Genomic DNA, 23,147 nt, shown 5'->3' with positions numbered 1-23,147 from the left:
TTTTTTTTTTTTTGGGCTCTCTTACTTTGGTTATATGAGTTATGATATTGTTCTTTGCATTGTCATTGGTGTGATATGCAGATACCTCCCATAGTGGCATCATGGTAGAAATTTGTATAACAACGAATTTCAGAGTGTATAGAGTCCTCTTGTATTGAATAGCAGGATCGAAAATAGCTTAGTTGGCGTCCAAAGTCAATGGGGGCATGGGAAACCGTGGGGTTGAGAAGGGGTGGGGGATACTAGGGGCCCGTTTGATAATGTTTCTGCCGTTTCTGTTTCAAGAAACGGCAGAAACATAAATTTCCGTTTCTAGAAACAGAAACGGAATTGAAGGTGTTTGATAAGTCATGTTTTTAGAAGTCGATAGTAACCAATGAAAGAATGGCCACAAGTCGTTTCCAGAAACGGCGAAACAAGTTCAACTTGTTTTGCCTAGGTCGTTTCTTGAACCATAAATAAGTAAAAATTTATATTTCTATTTCTGAAAATAAGTGAAACGAAACAGTTTTATCAAAAGCTTTTTACTTTGTTTCTGCTGTTTCTAGAAACAGAAACGGCAGAAATGCGTTTCTTGAAACGTTATCAAACGGGCCCTAGATGTCTAACATCCAATAAGCAAGGGTCGAAAAAGCAACCTCTACATAGGACTTACAACACTCTACTTGTGCTGAAAACCTCCATCAAGCCAAAGGCACTTTCCCCATAATGCTACCACTCATTGGTAGAAAATTGCATCAACTTAGACTAATTTATATTTTTTTAGGATTAGTTATGGTCTAACAAATTAATTTACAGATTAGAAATATATCTTTCATGTTGGGTAAATATCCTTCTCAATTATAATATAATTGAGTTTTAAGATTTTACAGTAATCAGCACTAAAAAATCATTGAAATCGTTTTCAGTCCTTTTGATTAAAATATATCATAGTCAAGTAAAAGTTGTAATTACAGGTATTTTGATGGAGGAGTTTCTGTGCACCTTAAGGTGCAACTTAGTGCAATATTGGGCATTCCAAAGGTTCACCTTCATGTCACATATCTAGAATTGCCTTTGATTTTCTCAAATCTTGTTTTTCATCACTATTCTCCTATTCTAGATAAGCTTCGCTAGATACTTCAACTTTGAAAAAATAAACTTCTATCTTTTGCTGGTCGCCTTGAGCTTATTAGATCAATTATGTAAAATTCCTTTATTTTGTAGTCCGGGGGTTTTTTGGCTTCTACCTTCTATCTCTTCAAAGATTAAATCTCTTATGGCTAGCCTCCCCATAATTTTGATGTGGCTAGCCTCTTTTCTTTTGTTTCTCCCTTCCCCTTTTTTAATGTTTCATTCTTTTTAATGTAGTGAAAAGGTGGTGGATTAGATATCGTTCTAACATAAACGAACTCTCGAATCCACAAGGTAGTTAAAACCCTAATTCTAGAGAGGAAGAAGAGCAAAATGACTGCTTTTGATTATAAACTGAAGCGTCTTACAAATGAGCCAAAGTAACCTTATATAGTTAGGTCATGTCTTAGGAAGGGATATAAAACAATAAACAACTAGGGTAAAAACGCAAACATAATAGAAAACTAAGAGAACCCTAAATTATGTGACCAAACTTCACAGGCTCTGTTTGGTTATTTTCTCCTCTAGAGAGCTACCTGCCATTTCCGAATTGAGGTTACGGCTCCCTTGACGCTTGCCAAGTCAAAACATGTGGTTCCAACAGTATTGCAGAAAATACTGAAAATTTTGGGAGGCTCAATCAGTATCTTCAACCTGACCGTGGGGTTTTTTGTCAGTCCAAACGATCTAGGAACCCCTCCAAGACTTTCCCTATATCACTTTTCTTGGTATGTAAGTTGTCCCCACCCCTAGTTTTCTATCCCCCTTCTGATTGTTTGGTCCCCTTCACTTGGTTATTTATTTGTTTGGGCGTTGGCCTTGGTTAACCTAGTGGCTTGGGTTTTTTTTTTTTTTTTTTTTTCTTTTAAATATATTTACATTAAAAAAATCGCTATAACATATTGGATTAAAAATAATAATACTAATAATTTTATGCCATGTTCTCTAGATTTATGGTAAGGATTATAAACAAGTGGACTACCAAAATAATCATTACCCGTAGAAGTGGATGGTCTTTAGGTGACCAACCACTCTCCCGTAATAAAAACCCTAATTAAAAAAGATGGCCACTGGGTCACCTAAATTATAACAATTTTGAATGTGACGTAAGGTTTAGGTTAAGTCATTCACACTCAAGGTTCATTTGAGGAACTTGCCTGTTTTTAGACAGCGAACAAAATTTCATAAACCCATGGAAGCTAGAGGGTTCATCCACCGGTTCATAAATCTTTATAGAATTTTATTACCTTCCTAAGATACCATTCTTGTGCATCTCAAGCCCTATGGTGAAAGAAAGAAAGAAAGAAAGAAAGAAAGAAAGAAAACAGAAGAACATGCCATATTTTAAGAGAAAAAACTGACCTTTTAAGGGCTCCTAAGCCTCTGCTACCAACCACAAGGGAATCAAGCTTGAGATCTTCCACAGCATCACACAGCCTCTCCCTTGGATCACCCCAGTACACCTTACAGATCACATTAGCCTGTTTCAACATAAACTCAATTCAGAACTTCTCAAAACGATGGAAAATAAGAATGACAGTGTATAAAGGAGAGTGGAAAAAGGAAATACCCCTTTTGTCCTCGAGACAGTATCGAGAAGATCAAGAACCTCTGCATCTGGGTTCAGCCCATACTGCTTGGACACAGTCGTCACTTTAAGTTCTTCAAGAGGAATCGAAGCTGTAAATCCACAAAGAGAAAAACACAAAACATAAATCAGAAAACAGAAAGGTTTGAGGTTAAAAAAGAGAGGAAGAGATAAGGTAGAGGTAGAGACGTGATCCATTCTCTCCCCAAAGCTTCTTCTTCTGGTCATTATCAGACTTGGCAGATCGAACATGAATCAAGATGAGTTTATCTTCACCCTGCACCACCAGATTATCAACTGCCCATCGAAGGGCTGCTTTGCTGGTTGGAGAGTAGTCCATGGCCACCCCAATAGTACGTGCCTTTGCCATTCTTTCTCTCTCTTTCTTTCTTTCTGTTCTTTTCTCTCTGTGTGTCTCTCTATATTAATGGAATCAGAGAATTTTAGGTTAACTTGACTGGGCTTTAAAGATATACTATATAAGTGAGTGAGAGAGAGAGAGAGAGAGAGAGAGAGAGAGAGAGATTTGGCAGCCGAGCATTGTCAGTCAACTCATTAAACATGAGTTGTTATTCCGTCTTGTGTTTGTATTCTTGTTTGGAAAAGAAGTCATTCCATCTTAAAGACATTCTGGAAAGCACTAGAAAGGGAAAGACTTTAATAGGATTGAATATTCCTAATTGATAATTTTCTTTTGGAGGGAGTTCCTAGAAAGGCAACATGGTTCAATGCACCAATGTGGGTCATTCAGTGTGCATGGAAGCGATAATGGGGATAGAATTTCCATTGTCCTCTTTGTATTCGGATACAAGGTCACACTACCTTTCCTTTCGGCTTCTTTCTCCCTTTCCTTCCATAAATCTTTTTCATGTGCACAAAGAAACTTGGGCCGTGGTTGGTATGCAACGAGTTCTAATCCACAATGTCTTTATCATCTCAAAATATGAAATCTACTTGAATGCATATCAAACACACCTTGAAATTTTTATTACTAAGGGAGAATTAGGGCTGTGGTTTTCAATAGACTTATGAGTCAGAGTCAAGTCCTCGAACGAGAATCATTCTCATACGATACTTGATCCACACATGGAATCCACTCAATCTCTCAACCTATTGTAAGAAGAGAGAGATTTAGTGGATTCCAAGTATGGATCAGGCACCATACAAGAATGGTTCTTGTACAAGAACCTCATCCAAACTTGTACTTATATTGGTGTGATTCAAAGTAATTTTGATTCAAAGGTTATTATATGCATTCCAAAATAAATTGGGCTTCATAGGGTCACTCCAAGATTGAGCTGCGTTTTAGGATTCTTTCTCTGTACTCCAAAAAGGGAAAAGGTTGGGCAAGACACCCCTTGTCTTTCTGTGCCTAGCCCCATGATTGGTGTCAACTACTAGCTTATGAAAAGCTGGTGGTATGCCTAACCTTGCCTCAATCTTAATTACAGAGATGGTGATTGATGTTAGGTGAATAGTGGATGGTGGGGCCTATAGTAAATTCTGTCAATGGAGCGGGTTAACCCTTGAAACAAAAGGGATGTTGGGGTATTACCATATTAGTGGGCACTAAATTGGTCTGCTGGGCAGGGCATGGATACTCTATGATGTCTAGATCTAATTCGTAATTCTTGAATTTTATTTGAGAAGTGTTTTCTATGGGAGAGTGCGGTTATGATAGTATGTGAACGCCAAAGGAGTGCATGAGGAAACATCGATAGAAGAGTCAATTTTCCTTTCATGGGGAGCAGATTTGTCATTTCATCCCCTATATATCTCGACACATAGACCACACTCCCCACAGAAAACATTTTCCATATTTTTTTTATATTAATCTCCATAATGATTCATATGATAAGGTTAGTTCCAGAATCTAATGTGATGAGGATCATTGTCTTATTAATAACCTTATCCAGATAGATAAGGTCTGTGAGTTAAAAATTTCATTTAAACTGAACATGAATCTTAGTACTTTAAAAACATATAAAAGCATAATCTAATTCTGAAATGGACTAATTCACCAAATGTTGAGCTCCAATTGGACAATGGCCAATGCCTACGGTCTGGGGATTAGTCAGGTTTCTGGTTACATAGCCCGTTTGACACGGTTCAAATTTGAACTTAATGACTTCCAAGTTTTAACCTTTTTCCAAAGTTGGGGAGAAAGAATGATCCCAGAAACTCCCTAAGAACCGTCTGATTGAATTTTATTTCAGGTTGTTTCAATTGTTGAAAGTGATTGATTGAGCCCTTCAAATGCAGTTTTAACCACCCAATAAACTTATGGCCATGAAAGAAAGGTTGTTTTAAGTGACCACTATGATAATGGTTATTGTGAAAAGTCTAAGATAAGCAATTTAGTTCTTCTCACTGATCTTTACCCCCAGACTGATTCATGAACCATGTCACTTATTTCTTCTGAGAACTTGAATTCTTTCATTTACTTTGTATTAATTTCAACATATTAGACTTACCTAACCCCTAAGTTTTGATGTTAAAAGGTTGATCTAGAAGATGGAAAATAGCTAAAATCATTGGGATACCATTGAATTATAATATATACTAGGGGCACAAACTAGGACTATATACTAGTTTTGAGAAGACCCATCTGCATCTAGAGCTTTAACTAGAAAATTAATAGATGGTCTAAGGTATCAACACTTCTCTTGGTGTCAGTCGGTCTAGACTCTTCTCCTGCACCCATAAATTTGGTTAAGCAAGGTGGCCTCGTAAGGGTATCAATCGGTTCGATTGGATTAATTTCAGTTGAATCTAAAGGATCTTCTTCACTTTAAAACCTCACACCATGATTGACCCATTTAGGTTAATCAATTGGGTCCCCTCGTCTCAAGTTTTCCTGGTCGGGCCTAGAATTGATACCCCAATCTAGGGAACCAAGGAAGCTCCATAGAAGGTGGACCATAGACCAAGAGTGTAATCTTATCAAGAGAACATAAGAGCCACAAAATGGTAAGGCAGAGCACTGGTCCTTTCATGGAGGCTGCTAAGAATTTGCTTTTAGTCTTGACTTGATTGACTCAACGTGGTTTAAAAATCTTCAAAAACTACATTCTTGTGAGATTCTATAACATAGTCATGTGGATTGTTGTGTTAGACGAGTCAACTCACGAGTTTTATAGGAAAAGCAAATTAATCACTTTATCCACCAACTCAGCCAAGTTAATCGTTTAAAAATATATTTAGAACCGAGTTGTCCTTAAGGTTATGGTTGATTGCAAGAGAAATTTAAAGGGAAAAGAAGTGAAATTTTAAATTTAAAAAATATTTTTGTTTAATTATTACCCCAAGTGATACTATATTTAATAATGATACATTTTACATGTTATTTTTATTTTACGTTTATAACAAAGAATTTTGGATGCAATGTAAAGTGAAATTTGATAACCAAATATAAAATGTTTTGGTCACATAGGATCATGATTATAATGATTTCCTCTAAGTTTGAAAACTTCTATTCTCTTCCCTCTTATTCTTCTTGCAATCAAATGGAGCCTAAGCCACGATGGATAGGAATCCGTTTACCACGAAACAGCTTGCAGAAGGATATTTTGGGGAACATACTAAAAGCCTATAGGTGTTTGTGAACCTTAGGATGATATGGTGAACCTTCATGCATGGTGAAGGAAAACATTCTCCATCTATTATTTATATCTGAATGAATCATAATAATACTCTAATGATAATCAATCGAGTTGACTCAATGTTTAAGCCTTAGTGTTCAGATTCCTTTCCTCTTTTGGTCATGCGAAGAGATACAGTAAGGTAAAAAACTAGTTAGACCTCAAAACCATATCAGCAAGTAATTTTAAGAAATAATAATAAAAAAAAAAGCTCTCCAGCCCATGGATTTAGTTCTTGGTATCTACATGGTATCAATCTCTGTCGATACCAAAGAGGATTGGTGGGTATCGATCACTTTTTCCCCTTGCTTTTCAGAAAAAAAGACTTTTTTTTTTTAAACCCTTAAATGAAATGGGTAACTGATCCGAATCGGTCAAGGATCAAGGATCGGTCTCAGCCGATGCCAATACTTGAAACCTTGATCCAAACCCACTGAGTCTTGTATAGATTACAGTCGGTTATTTATACAATGAGGTTCTCTCATAGTTTATTTTCTCCTCATACCTAGCTAAGAGGTCCCTCCCTACATTTGCAATTATACTTTATACCTCTTGGTGTACCAATGGTTGAGGCCTATACTAATTATACATCGGTAGCCATATACATGATATGGAAGTGAAGGAGATGCTCAATACATAATCCATTTCTCACTTGAAGAAAATATTATGAGAGAATTTACTGACAATGATTGGATTAAACTCCAAGCTCGGTAATTGAATGAGACCCACTTGTTTGCCTCACCATGACAATAAAGATGAATAAAAAATCTAAGACTTTTTGGGAGAAAGATTAACATGCTAAAGGTCCTTATTTTCAGTTCCCTTGTTAAGTTTATCCACAACTTATGCAATGATTTTCAGACTACCAAAGATTTGATGAAGCTTCGCCATGAGACATTCGGCAAGGAGAATTGTGTAGCTTGCCAAGTTGTGTCTACGTGCTTTACACTACGAAAATGTCCGAAGGGACTCCAATGCATGACCATTTGATTAAGATGTCAAAATACTTTCTAGACTCAAAAGATTTTTGGGACTAGTTTTGGCATTCAGTATAAGGTTGAGAAAATCTTAGCCTCATTACATGTTTGATAGCCAATGCAGGCATCAATCTTTGATACATCAAAATGCACAAGGTGCAATTACAACGATAAGGATCACTTAATTGTTGGAACCAACAATTATCATAGAGAATTTTGTTAATACAAATAATGGTAGTTCATACACGATTCTCAAATGATCCACTTTAATACACATACAACATGAATACTCTCATTTACATTTTGGAATCACATTCCAAACTATATAATGTAATAATTATGTAGAAAAGACTTCTCATTTTGTCCCTAGTTGTGAACACTTTAAGGTATAATCTGGAGATAACATATTATATAAAAAAATAATAACATAAATTAATTTAATTTAAAAACTTTAAATTATTTTTAATGGACAAATATATTCAACAATGCCATCACAACTTCAGCGTTTTATATTTCGCTGGGTAATCTTTGCATCACGTGCACCCCACCAATTCCATAAAAATATAGGGAAATTATCTGGTACCACCCCTAAAATTGAAAATAACTAGGAGTAACCATAGTTAGCAAATTCGGATTCGGGAATTATTCGGCCGAAGAATTATTCGGAATAATTCGTTTGGTTAATTTAAGGGTTCGGTCAAAAAAGCGGTCAAAAAAGCGGACAAAATAAAAATCGGATTCGGATTCGGATTCGAGAATTATTCGAGTACCAAAATAAAAGTCGGGCAAAAAATTCGGATGTTATTTTTTTATAATTTATTGTATCTATTTTATTTATTAAGTAATTAACTGTTCAAAAATCAAAAATAGGGAGCCTTGTGCACCAGGTATGCCCTTTCTTGGATTGAAATCCAATGGATAGATTTCAAGATATTGAAGAATCCAACTGGAACTAAGAAACCACAAAACAGTAAAATCAATTGGCATATTTTAGCGTTCTGAACAATAAAAAAATATTGATCCAAATAATGAATAATCAGCAAACATAAATCAGATTCAGAAAAAGAATGATTCAGTTTCAAAAATCAGAATTTGAAAATGGTATAGAGCTAGGAATCTTTATCGATCTGGATTTTGAAATCTAGAACAGATTTGAAACTTAAGAATAGAAAAGCAAATTGATGGGCAATATTCCAGTGACTGTTTGATAAACAACTTAATAATCAGATATTAGATTAAGAACAAATCTGAAATTTGAGAAATTTAAGCAGAACATCAGATTGCAGAGTTAAAATATTCAGAGTTTCTGATCTGATTTCTAAGGAGAAGAATAAAGATAGGAGAGAAGGTATCCACCTGACTGCAGGCTTGGAATCCCACCAGAGCCTTCACCCTAAATCAGTCTGAAATTCACAGAACCAGAGCAGAAAGCTTCTATTCAATCATGAAAATCATGGGAAGGTGACAGGGCTAGACTCATTAAAATAGCAACTACACCCAACCCACAAGTAGGACTGTACGGTATAATTTTCAGCAACCGAAGGGAACCGATGGCTAAGGAACCAAGGCAATATGTACACCTAAGAAGAGAAAATTATTGTAGTTCAAATATACAATACAGTAAAAAAANGATCATAGTTAGCAAATTCGGATTCGGGAATTATTTGGCCGAAGAATTATTCGAAATAATTTGATTGGTTAATTTAAGGGTTCGGTCAAAAAAGCAGACAAAATAAAAATCGGATTTAGATTCGGATTCAGGAATTATTCGAGTACAAAAATAAAAGTCGGGCAAAAAATTCGGATGTTATTTTTATAATTTATTGTATCTATTTTATTTATTAAGTAATTAAATTGATATGTACACCTAAAAAGAGAAAACTATTGTAGTTCAAATATACATTACAGTAAAAAAACTAGGAAAAAGTTGTCATTGAGTGATGGAAGCAATGGTTACAGTAATTCAATTTCTAATGCATGTTTTAATTCTTCTACCAATTATCCTGTAAGAACATAAAAGTTCAAAATCACATCATTCAATCCATGAGTCCATGACTCACCTAATTCCATCATCCATGCTTAAAAGGAAAAACTATTCTAAATAAAGCAAAACATCCACAAAAGCATAACAATAGTTATTACATCACCATAACTTAAGTACTCAACTAAATCATTATATACAATCTGGGGGTTGAGTCTCGCTCTCAGTAAAACTAGCACTTGCACCAAATAGCAAGTCTTCAGCAATGCTATCATCCACATCATCCAACAATCTCTTTAGCTCTTTATCAACGTCCTCAATGCTCTTTTCAAAATCATTGACACTAATATTGTCAAGATTAATGGGTAACATGTTTTTCTGTTCAAGTTCACCCCTCTTTTTCATCATCAATGAATTCATTCTCACATAGACTAAATCATCTAACATCGCTGTTGATAATCTATTCCTCTTTTTTGTTTGTGCTGCATCCCAGGCACTCCAATTTCTCTCACAAGCCGAAGAACTACATGGTTGGCTCAATATTCGAATGGCATACTTCTGTAAGATAGGAATAGCATCACCTTGTATATGCCACCAAATCCCTGTCATTGGCAAATATATATATATATATATATAAACAATTTTAAAAGACAAGTAATTTTTACATAAGAAACAATAAACTAAAAATTTTAAAAAGAAAGTAATTATTACACTTACGAGGATGACTAGTTTCCATCATCATCTTGGCACTGGGAGTAAAAAGAGTGCTAGACTTCATGTGGTATACTGTCAGCTGTCCATAATATTCTCTCCTCTCATCTTGTGGAACCACTATCTCACCAATGAAATCTGTTGCATCTTCCAATTGAGGAATCTTTTTGAATCTTTCACTAAAAAAATAAGTGGGGTTGAAAACAGCAGCTGCATAGTGAATGATACCTAAAATATTTTCATCTCTTTTATTATCAAAGATTTTCAAATTTTGGTCATACCGATGGTCTTCCTCATAAAGCTTCTCCAATATCTCTCTTGCTCTTTCTATTGCTTCATACAAATACCCTGATGTAGCCCCATCACCATCAACCAAACGGAGAACTCAAATGATTGGTTCCATAAACCTCAAAATCTCTTTTGAACCATTCCAAAACGACTCCCTTTGAATAGTGTCCACTCGATTTGCTTCAAAAGATCTCGAATTTCTTAGACTCCTCCACTCAGCTGATGCAACTAGGAGTCTAAGCTTCTCTTCCACTTCAACAATTGACTGAAGCATTAAAAAGTTTGAAGCAAATCTAGTTTTACAAGGATATTTTAGATGCTTGTTTGTGAAACTCCTCATCAACTGTAAGACAATTATTGACTTGTACAAGTAGTCAATAATTCTTTTTGCCTCATAAAAAATTTCTTGAACCCAAAAAAACTTTTCATAGATATCCTTCAACATTAGATTGATATCATGGGCTGCACATCGAGTCTTAAACAACCAACGATACTTTCCAGTAAGCATATCAAGTGCACTTGAATAATTGGATACATTATCTGAAATTAGCTGAACCACTAAATTTGGGCCAATACTTTGAATCTCTCTGTCAAGAATATCAAATATATAAGAAGCAGTCAATCTAACATGAGAACACTCCTCTGACTTTAAAAAGAGAACACCACCCTGGGAATAAGCAATCACATTAAGAAAAGACCACTTCTTCAAGTCAGTCCATGAATCAGACATGAATGTGCAACCTGCTTGCTTCCAAGAAAATTTTACTTTTTCAGCATATTTTTCAAGGTTCTTTCTTGCTTCAGGAATTATTCTTCCACGAAGGGTTCCATAACTTGGAATAGGAACACTAGGACCATAACGGGTTGTGCACTTCACAAAATTGATGAAAGCATCCGATTGAATAACATTGAAAGAAATGTTATTTTTAATAAAAAAAAAAATTCACGATGAGATTTCTCCCAAGTTGGTTTGTCCATCTTAGGGATCATTTCCTCCATTGTGGACTGCCTTTGACTAGTTATAGTTAAAGAAGTCAAAGGAGAAGAACCAACTATACTCTCACCACTGGTACAACTCTTCCGTTTTTTACTACTTGATTCAAAATTAATAGCAAGAAGAGTTTCTGCTTGGACATCATCTGATACTTTCTCACAAGAGGCAACATCATGACCACTAACCTTAGCTAAATGATACTTGAGTCGAGTGACCCCTCCAAAAACTTGTTTTTCACAAAATTTGTATTTGAAATGTGAACTATCAAGTTGCTCAGCATGTTGCCAAAACTTATCTTTTTGTCTTCCCATTTTTCCCATTTGTTAAAAGTTGAAACACAAAAAATAAAACAACATAAATCAATTCATATAAACAAACAAATATATCATATTAATAATTACATTACATATGCAAATAGCCTCCGGATAATTAAAGAATCAAGTTTTCAAGTCCCACTAACATGCATAGCCTTTTACAATAGCATTGGTCATTTACACCTTATGATCATTTTCTGAATCAAACAAGAAGACCTTACCATAGTTTCATCAGCATGCATAAGACTATATAGAAAACAAAAGCCTGAAATTGTAACCAATCAACACTTGAAACTATTATCAAACAAATAACCTCATAAGCTAGGACCCATCAACTGATTAGAGTATAGAAAGGCCGAGACCCAAATGGAATGATGTTTAGATTCAATATGAGAGTATCTAACTAGCTGAATTTGAGCCATGAGAGGGAAAATATTTTACTGCATAGACCCACCAGTTATAACATGAACCATTTGTTCAGGTTTTCACACATTGTAGCTACTACATCCCTATTGCAATTGTTGAATAAGAACCACAAAATGAAACTAGATAAATTATAGTGTTTCTTATTATTGAATAGTACAGTCATAAAATGCAGAGTACAAGCAATTGCAAACATAGAACTGCAATTATGAAGTTGCATTTGAGTCCAGCATAACCAAGCACTGAAAATGATTACTCACAAGCTCACAGCCTCATAGTTTACAAAGAATATAAATGAATATTGATTGGTCTACGGAAAAAAAAATACTAAAGAAAAAGCACATACTTAAATAACTGAAGAACACATTTCAAATTTTACAGCTTGAACAAAACACTCATGATAAAAAAAATTGAAGAACACATACCTGCAACCAGCAGAGAAGAGTCAAGAGACTCAAGTCTAAGTGACCGGAGTCACGACTCACGAGTCACGTCTACCGGAGTATCAACCTCTGAAACCAACCTCATGGTCGAGCAACCTCCTTTAGTGCTCCCGAGCTTACATCGCCATGGCTTCGGCTGAATCTGTCCCAAAACCTTAAATCCCCTGTCTCAGGACTCTTTCCACCAATAACCTGCAACAAGAACCCATTATCAGAACACAAGTATTTCACTTGTGAAAGAGACAAGAAACTGATGCAAGTCGTAAGTATCAAAGCGCCAAACCCAGCATAAACAATCGGCACTCCTAGCCTCATGAGTCACAAACTCACGATGAAGTTATGAGAAATCGATTGGGAAACAGAGTGGCAGAAATTTGGGGGAGAAGCCAGCATAAACAATTGGCACCCGCTGCACCCCTGGCCTCACGAGTCACGAACTCACGATTTCATGAACTCACGATGAAGTTATGAGCATTAGATTGGAAAACAGAGCGACAGAAATTTGAGGGAGAAGCAGAACGAAGAAGTGGAAATTTTGGGAGATTTTGGGAGAATGAAGAAGAAGATGAGAAAAAACAAACCCTATTCGGTTTTGGGCTTTGTTATTCGACTTTTTTTTTTTTAAAGTGTGTTTGAACCGAATAATTCGGTTTAAATCAGTTTGACCCGATATATTCGCATTTTTAAATCCAATTATAAAAAATCACAATTTTTACCGAATTTTATTTTTAATTCGGATTCGGTCAGAATTTTTCATTTAATTCGGAAAAAATCTGTTCGCATGAATTATTCGCGAATAATTCGGCAAATTTAATAACAGAGGCCATGATGCCATCAAGAAAGGCGTGGTAGTATCAAACCTAATATGATCAAATAGAGTCAACGTCTTCCTGAGAGTATAGATTCTGCAATGAGGACTCATTGTACTCCCATGATAAGGAGGCCTAATAGAGACTTCGTCACCGCTACCTTTTGTACACACCGGAGATTCCGGCTCCGATAGTGGAACCTCTCCTTGCAAATAGATTATAACTTGTCTCATACATGGCCTTGCAGTTGGAATGGAGTGAGAACAAATCAATCCAAGTTTTAAAACCAATTCCATTTCCTCCACTTCATAATTCCTTTCCAAATTGGGATCCACAGTTTCAAGAATGGCTCCCCTACTCCAATTCGATATCACCCATTCCACCAATATAAGATACTCTTCTAACCCATGTGGGTCTATAGGCCTTCTACCACAAACCACTTCCAGCAAAAAAACCCCAAATGCAAATGCATCAACACTGGGGTTTGCTTTGCCAATTCTAGCAAGTTCTGGTGCAAGATAACCAAATGTACCCACCTCATGGTTGCTTTTAGGATCGACTCTATGATCATATAATCTTGCGAGCCCAAAATCACCCAATCTTCCGTTTAGCTCCTTGTCTAACATGACATTACTGGACTTGACATCTCTGTGAACTACCACTTGTTCCCATTGTTCATGAAGATAGAACAAAGCAGATGCCACACTTTTGATTATTTGAAATCTTTGGTTCCAGCTCAATATCACCTTTGTAGCTGCGGATTGATGATCAAAGAGGAATTTGTCTAAACTCCCGTTGGGCATGAAATCATAGACTAGAAGAAGCTCTCCTTTACGTCAGCAATACCCCAAGAGTGTCACTATGTTTCGATGCTGCAATTTACCGATGCTGACAATCACTGCAATGAATTCCTTCACCCCTTGTCTTGAATCATGTGATACTCTCTTCACTGCAACTTCTTGTTTTGAGATGGGTAATATACCCTTGTAGACTTTACCAAAGCCACCTATACCAAGAAGCTCCTTCTCATTAAATCCTTTGGTTGCAATGTAGAGATCTTTGTATCTAAACCTGTGAGGTCCATATTCAAGTTCCCAATCTTCAAGAACTTCTGCAAACTTTTTCTTCCTTCTAACAATAAATCCGATGATGAAAATCGACATTAACACGAAACTAGCACCGATCACAGGAAATACAATTTCAAAAATTCTAGATTTTGTGTTAGATCTCTTCCAGGAAGCTTAGGAAGTTGAGAGATAGAGAGATCTTTTGCTTGCCCATTCATCTTAAAGCTCCACTCCAACACATAATTAGAAACTTGCACAGCAGAAGTAGATGATGAGAAGCCCAAGAACATGGGATGATCTACCATGGTCTGAGAAAGATCAATGTTCAAAGACAAGAGTGGAATTGTTGGTTTAGTGGCATTAATGGGACCTAAAGTCACATTAAGTTGCTTCTCTGAACCATCATATTCCACCCATAGTTGCATGGGTTGTCCACTGATGAGGCACAGGTTCAGAAACTGATTCTCTTGATCACTAAAATAAGATGCTGGAGCAGCTTCAACAGATTTCAAATCGTTAATATCAATACCCACATGGTTTTCATTGATATCATTAAATTCCTTGTTTTGGATACTATCCAATTCGACTCCAATTAAATGCTTGGATGATTTGCCGAGATCAGTCATATTGAAGAGCCCAATATAACTACTTGCCAAAGCACCAGGGAACTCTCTTGAAGGTGACATCACCAACATGATTCCAGGACCTGCTGCTGTTGTTAACTCAGACAACATGGCGAACACAAAAGTAGTAGAGAAGGAGATTACATTACCACTTGAGGAATTCATGAAGCGAATAGGCTGGGGATGGAAGGCATGACCCACCTCTCCCATGGTAGTGTTTACCAACACAAGGAGACCATTGTCTGTAATCTGGGCTAAGCTGTCTCATGTTAACTCCTTGAAAACCATTGTAGATGAAACCAATATCTTCTTGTTGTGATGCTACAGATCTGGTAATGAGAAGAAACAACATCAACCGCTTGAAGAACATTGTTTGCCCCTTTATTTTAATTTCCTTTTTCTTCTAAGTTTTAGTAATAAACTTCTCCTTCTCCTTCTCCTTCTCCTTCTCCTATGTTAGTAAACACTACCATGGGAGAGGTGGGTCAACTCTGATGAAAGGAATATTAATTAGTTTGTAAGAAATTGAATGAGCTATTATCTCAAGTCGAGTCTGACAGCAATTTATGACTCGGGTTGTGTGAGAGTCATGTGGGGTTGGTGGGCATGGTTTAAGATATCAGAATCGGTTGTGGAATATCAATCCCATCCAACTGATTCAGGCCGATTGAATCCGATTCCTCAAATCATGTTAAGGGTTTTTTTTTTTTTTCTTTTTTTAAAATTGAATTGGTGGGCCCCGTTGGAACCTGGAAAATATTGAAGGCGTGGTATGCATCTGATTTTAAGTATAGACCGTCAACCAATCGAACCATTTAATCTGTCCAATGATTTGTGTTTAAGTGGACAATCCAATGATTCAAATTTGAAACCGATCCAACACTAAATAAATACAAGGAAATGATCATGTCTTATTCATTATTAGCTGCCATTATAAAATAGAGGAAGTGTTTTCTGTGGAGAATACTGTTTTTTCGAGATATCTTTTTCTATTTTATGATCATGGGGTTGAGCTAATAATTTCACTATGTGTCTACATGCACAGGTCACACTCACTATAGAATCCTTTTTCCCTATAAAATAATAACATGATTATGTGATTTTCTTAATCATCCATTCATTCTGAAATTCTTATTGTATGATCATGATGAGAAATACAATAGAAATAGGATGCTCCTTGGTGGTTTTTTTGTCCCCTGACCTCTCTTTGATTCTTTCAATGATAGCGCGTCGGCCTTTGGTTAGCCTTGCTTATTTGCATTGTAATCTATTTTTTCTTTAACATATTTTTATTCATTTAAAAAAATAAAAATAATACCCCTCAAACCAATAATATAAAACCAGAAATAAATCAATATAGTGAATTAATTAAACTTTATAGTATTAGACCACTAATTATAAATTAAACATCACTTATTAAAAAACTAAAGCTCACATGCAGACTTCTTAGGCATGACGTGCCTTGCTAGCTGGCGGACTTAACTCCACCATGAGGAACTTCTTTTTTTTTTTTTTTTTTTTTTTTGATAGGTAAGTATGATTAACTAAAAGAAAAGAAAAATATAAAATACAATTAGAGACAATCCCAGAGAACCCCCTTTAGACATGCCTAAAAGAGGGGAACAGATTCCAAGAATAAGCAAGATAGGCCCTACAATCAAGTAATAAAAACTAGAACATAATTAACATAGAAAAAATTACATCCGAAAGTAGGTAATTCAATCAGCATCTCCTTTTATAAGGTCTTGAAGATCATTTGGGATATCGGGAGGGTATAAGATAACTTCTACAGTAGATGAAGCAAATGAGGCTAAGAAATCTACTACCTGATTTTGCTCTCTCTAAACATATATAATCTCCTTACACCTAAGCACGGAACAAATTTAAGATAACTCTTTTGCTTTCACCTATAATGGCAAAGTATGTGTCTTCTAGCCTTTAAAGTTTTACTTATGCTGCCTCTGATGTTAGAAGGTAACATATCATCCAAGAAAAATAGGTTTAGATATTCCACTTTTTTTTTTTTTTTTTGGCTAAGAGTCAGCAAGTGTATTGTGTTAAACATAAAACATTGAATCTCTTATCCACCTTCAGCATTGCCATCAGCAGAGAAGAAAAACAATCCAAAAAAGCTAAAAAACTGATTTCAAAGTTGAAATACTATTCCACCTTCAGCATTCCCATTACTAGAGTATCTAAAACCAGCACTGTTACAAATATCTATATCTTGGTCTTAGCTGAGCATCCCTTATAAAATCATCCACTGTGAAAGAGGGGGGAGAATTCCATGTTGACGGTGCTTGCGCAAGAGCNACCAAACGAATGTGTACTTTTAATTGAACACGTCCATCTTGCTCAGAATTTCGTCCTCTTCGCAACCATGGAAAGAAATAGGACCTCTTTACGTGTAAAATTGAAGATATGGCTCCCGATAGTCCTTAAGGCCTTGAAAATATAAAACCTGCAAAAAGAGAGTAAAACCCAAGGTAGCTCCATTCTAAATATGTAAAATGTATGTTTTACTACCCTAGATTTCACACATAAATGTGCTCATCAACTGCCTATGAATCACAGTTGTTCATCCAATTCCTAGCTTTTGCAAGTTGAATACCCACGAGAAAAGCCTCAAACTCAGAGAAAAAGTTTGTTGTAACTCCAAGGCCACCTGAGAAGCTTAGGATATGATTCCCAACGTGATAGCGGAAAATACCCCTGGATTTCCTAAAGAGCAACCATCAATGTTTAGTTTAATGAATCCTACCCTGGGCGGTTTCCAGACTACCTCACTGATTTTTGGTGTCCCCTTTGGTGTTATTCTTAGGTGCAATTGTCTGGATAAAATCAAATCAGGAACTCCATTCATAGGAATAGAACTCAAAATTGAAAATTCTACTAGATCATCAAATATTTTCTTGACGACATTTTGAGTAGTGCAGTTCCCATTATCATGTCTTATCTGATTCCTTTCCCTCAAGAGATGGAAAGGAATAATGACTAATAAGGCTGACCAAGCAGGACGCAGCTGAACAACATTAGATTTCCTCTTCCACCATGAAAAAAGCTCCTCTATTGAGGGAAAAATTCTCCATTGAACCTGGAAAAAAAATACAGGATCTCTCTCCACACATTATTATTGAAATTGCAGTCAAGAAATATATGGGCTAGAGAATCCTGACTTATCTGGCATAGATCACATTTTGAGACAAATGGCACACCTCTTCTACAAACTTGATCATCAATGGGGAAATGATTATGACACAATTTCTAACCAAACATGGAAAACTAAGGATGCATATTTTTCTGCCACACCTGGGATGCCCATCCCTGAATTGAGTGAGTAACCCTAATGCCTTCCCACGCTGACTTAACTGTGAACCTTCCTGATTCAGAAAGGGACCATAACCTTTTATCTAGCTCATCTATTAATGGGAGATCATTATTTTTTATACACGCACATACCTCCTTCAGAGCATGGTTTATGACCTCAGGAAGAGACCATTGCCCATTTTCAATAAAATCTGCAACTGAGGTTGATAGATCAATACTAGATAAAGAAGGGGCATCTAGCATATCAATGATTTTGGCATTCTTCAACCAGCGATCATGCCAAAATTTAATGGAATTGCCATCACCTATAAACTAGCGTTCAGATTCACCAATAAAGTCCCACACCTTACGAAGACCAGGAAGTATCGATGACGAAATAGCATTCTTTAAAGTTCCCTTCTTGGTAACCAAGCAGCCTCTAAAGAATTTTTCAAACAAAGATTGGTCAGTCTTTATAAACCATCCCATCTTTGCTAAGAAGGCAAAATTGATATCCCTTAGCAGTCTAACACCCAATCTGCTTTCCTTTTTTGGTTTGCACAGAAAATCTCATTTGACAGTTATTGCTCTGGTGGTTGAAGCTTCTCCAGTCCATATAAAATTACGAATCCATGTTTCCATAATGGCTATCAGAGAAGACGGCCACAAATAAATGGAGAAATTATGAACAAGAATCCTACTCATAACTGTCCTTACAAACTCAACTCTACCAACCATAGAGAGCAAACGACCCTTCCATCCAGACAGTCGCTCCTTGAATTTATCCATCAGAGGTAGAATTAGACTATTTCTTACCCTTCCTTTGAAAATTTGAACTCCTAAATATCATGTTGGGAACCGGCATTCAGGGATGCATAACATCTCCTTGATTTGAAGCTTCCTAGCAGCCGGGATGGGGCCAAAATACATATGACTTTTATCTAAATTAAAGGCATGACCAGAACACTCTTGATACCTGTCTAAGAAAATTCTTAGATGTTTCGCTCCATGCAGATCAGTTTTAATAAAAATAAACAAGTCATTTGCGAAGAGCAGATGCGAGGGCGTAAACGCATTTCTTGGTCCCTGAAAGCCTTCACCATACCTTTTAGCCTCAATGCTTACAGGCCACGACAAAGCACTTCCTCTGCAAGAATGAAGAGCATTGGCGAGACCGGATCCCCTTGCCTGAGACCCCTTTCAAGTCCAAAAAACCCAATTGGTCCCCTATTAACCATAAAGACAGCCTTGTTGACTCTAGGGTTTGTCGAATCCAATCAATTCATTTGGTATGAAAGCCAAACTTTTCAAGAACATCGAACAAGAATTGCCAGTCCATCATGTCAAAAGCTTTTTGGATGTCCAACTTGAGACCCATGCTACCACCAAAACTCCTTTTGGTCATTAGATTTGTAAGCTCTGAAGCAACACCAATGAAAGAGAAAATTACATTCCCCTTTTGGAACGCCCCTTGTTCTTCAGAAATTAGACTAGAAAGCAGAGAAGATAGGCGAGTGGCTAGGATTTTTTGGATTAACTTAAAAATAAAATTCCCAATGCAGATTGGTCTGAACTGACCCACCTTCCTTGCATTATCAACTTTTGGGATCACAGGCAAGAAGTTGCAATTTACTCCTTTAGTCACCACACCTTCCCTGAAAAAAATTTGGACAACCGCACACACATCTGTACCAACAATAACCCAACACTCTCTAAAAAATGCACCAGGGAATCCATCTGGATCAGGAGCACTATCAAGATCTAAATCAGTCATGGCCATCCTGATTTCTTCTCTACCTAGAATCTCCATTAATTTCTTGTTGTATACCGTTGTCACCACATGTGGAATCTCCTCTTGAAGGCCTTCATCCTTTACATAAGTCCCTTTCTTATGAAAGTCTATATAGTGATCCACGATTTTTTGCCAATCACCTCTTGATCAATGTGAATTACTCCATCAAATGTGTATAGCTCTCTTACAATATTTCTTGCCCTCCTCGCTTTAGTGGACTAATGAAAAAATTTTGAGCATCTATCTCCGTATTTCAGCCCTTTATTTCTAGATTTTTCTGCCCAAAGTTTTTCTTGTAAAAGCACTGCCTTGTTTAAATCAACTCTTGATGCTTGTTCCTTCAGGGATAGCTCATCATTTGACCCAACAGCCTCAATTTCCTTCTTGATCTCCTCCAAGTTGCATTCCATCTTTACTACCTCTTGATCAATGTGAGGAAAGACCTCCCTTGCCCACGCTCGCAATGGACCTTTAAGCCTTGTCAATTTTTTAGTAACCACATAAAGTGGAGAACCAGTAACTGGTACACTCCAATGAGTCCACACGAGAGCTTTAAAATTCATATGTGCTGTCCAGAATCTATTCATGCAAAAGGGAGCATTTATTGGCTTTGGAACTTCCTTACAATCCACCACTATCGCTGAATGATTAGAATACCCACGTGGCAACACACGTTGAGCACTCCCTGTGAACATGTTCATCCATGCATCATTGCACAAGCTACGGTCCAAAACAGCTCTGACATTTCCACACTGCCTATTATTAGTCCATGTATACTTGCAACCTTTGGAGGGGAGAGTCGTGACACATGATGACTCCATGAAGGCTGCAAACTCCTCCGCTGAACCCAAATTAAAATTTTTAGGACCTCTCTTCTCATGTGAGTAAAGACAAGCATTAAAATCTCCTATTATCAGCCGTGGCTATGATGAACCAAAAACGGCTCATAAATCACACCACAGCTGCCTACGCATCAATCTGAGACAACTAGCATGAATGACAGAAAAAAAGCATTTAACCCTTGTACCTCCATATATATTCCACATTTTTGTTTTTGGTTAAACTACCTTAACCAAGAAGCATGAGAAATGTCCACAAAGTATGCTACCACTTCTCTTGTCCAAACACCACAAAATAAAAATGCAATTGTAATAATAAAAACCACTTAGGTATGGGGACTAACAATCACAAAATTAAAAATCATTTTACTTAAAAGTTAAAACATCTAACCAAAGGCCATATAAGATTTTAAACAATCCACTTTGATACACATACAATATGAATTTCCACCTCAGTACAGATTTGATTGATTTTGCAGTTCTTTGAACTTTCAAGATGCCGTCTCTGCAGATGACAATGCTGAAGGTGGAGAGGTATCTTTATTGTCACGACCCAAACCTGGGATAAGGGTATGGTCACGCCCTCAAGAGCGGTGATCAAAATGATCAGAATTCAAAGATTGAGCATCCATGCATAGATCATAACATTCCATTCCAAACATTTAAACCTTCAAAACCTACATAGAGTTCTATTACATATCAGAGTTAACAGGATCAAACCCTAGTGGCCAAGATATTTACAATCCAAACTCCCAAGACCTCATTCATACTTGGTCAATAATTGCATTAAGTTCTTTTAACCATTAAGAGTCAACAAAAAGTCAAATAATAAAATATTTCTTCTTTTGTTCATCATCAACTTGTAGGCTCCTTACCAACCCTATGGCTCTGACCATTTCTTCTTGGTGATTGTTTTGTCCCCTCACCTCTCTTTGATTCTTTCAATGATAGGGCCTTGGCCTTTGGTTAGCCTTGTTTCTTTGCATTGTAGTCTTTTTTTCCTTAATATATCCCTATAATTTTATTCATCAAATAATAATAATAATAATACCCCTCAAACCAATAATATAAAATCAGAAATAAATTAAAATAGTGAATTAATTGAACTTTATAGTAGTAGACCGTTAATTATAAATTAAACATCACTTCTTAAAGAATTAAAGCTTACATGCAGACTTCTTAAGACATGACTTGCCTTGCTAGGTGGCGGACTTAACTCTGAGGACCTATGTTATTAAACATCCTATCTAAATTCAAGATTATTCTTTTGCTTTCACCTATAATGACAGAGTATGTGTCTTCTAGCCTTTCGAGTTTTACTTGTGCTGCCTCTGATGGTAGAAGGTAACATCATCCAAGAAAAACAGGTCCATATATTCTCCATTTTACTTTTGGTTATGTTACCTTAACCAAGATGCATGAGAGATGTCCACAGCATGCTACCGCTTCTCCAAAATGCAATTGTAATAGTAAAAACCACTTAGGTATGGGGACTAACAATTATCAACCAAAAAAAAAAAATCATTTTACTTAAAGGTTAAAACAACTAACAAAAGTCCATAAGATTTTTAAATAATCCCCATTGATACACATACAATATGAATTTTCACCTCAAAAGAAATTTGATTGATTTTTTATAGTTCTTTGAGCTTTCAAGATGTTGTTTCTGTTGATGACAATGTCGTAGGTGGAGAGGTGTCCTTATATTGCTAGTTTTGTAATATTTGTAACATTCTTTTCTTTATTTTCATTACTAATATATTCTCTGTTGACTTTTAGAAAAAAAAAAAAACACATACAATATGAATTCTCATATTAATATTATAAAAATATATAACTCCACAACCATTTGAGTAGAATACCTAATTTCATTCATAATTGTATATACTTTAAGACATAACATAAAGAAAATATTTTGTATATTAAATAATAGGCACAAAGTTTTCTCTCCAAGAGCTCCCCTACACCACAGACATGAAGCCGTGAAATGACCTACTTGGCCCTCCTGATGGCATGGACCCATGTGTTTGGGCATAGGGGCAGCTCTTGGACAGAAAACACCATCATTAAATAATAATATAAATTAATTTAATTTAAATACTGATAAAAATTTAAATGAAACTCAATGAAATATTATACAATGCTTCAGATAACCTAGCAAAGCATGCAGCCGCGACAATAACGTCATATTTTTGGAATAAAGCTCCTAGATATAATGTTAATGACATTGATTGGGAT

At 36.2% G+C, this 23,147-nt stretch overlaps 1 protein-coding gene across 1 annotated transcript; it reads right to left on the bottom strand.

Moving 5' to 3' along the window:
• Positions 1-2,059: 2,059 nt before the first annotated feature.
• Positions 2,060-3,213, bottom strand: LOC122081667 (universal stress protein PHOS34-like). The gene is made up of 3 exons (XM_042648888.1): positions 2,891-3,213; positions 2,684-2,793; positions 2,060-2,594 (listed from the first exon to the last, which is right to left on the bottom strand). The coding sequence occupies exons 1-3, from the start codon at positions 3,069-3,071 to the stop codon at positions 2,388-2,390; spliced, it is 498 nt and encodes a 165-aa protein (XP_042504822.1). The 5' UTR covers positions 3,072-3,213; the 3' UTR covers positions 2,060-2,387.
• Between the last annotated feature and the right edge of the window lie 19,934 nt (positions 3,214-23,147).

This window comes from Macadamia integrifolia, chromosome 1 (genome assembly GCF_013358625.1).
Source record: "Macadamia integrifolia cultivar HAES 741 chromosome 1, SCU_Mint_v3, whole genome shotgun sequence".
Taxonomy (NCBI): Eukaryota; Viridiplantae; Streptophyta; class Magnoliopsida; order Proteales; family Proteaceae; genus Macadamia; species Macadamia integrifolia.
Note: the sequence above shows the minus strand (reverse complement) of the source record. Positions and strands in the feature narration are given on the sequence as shown.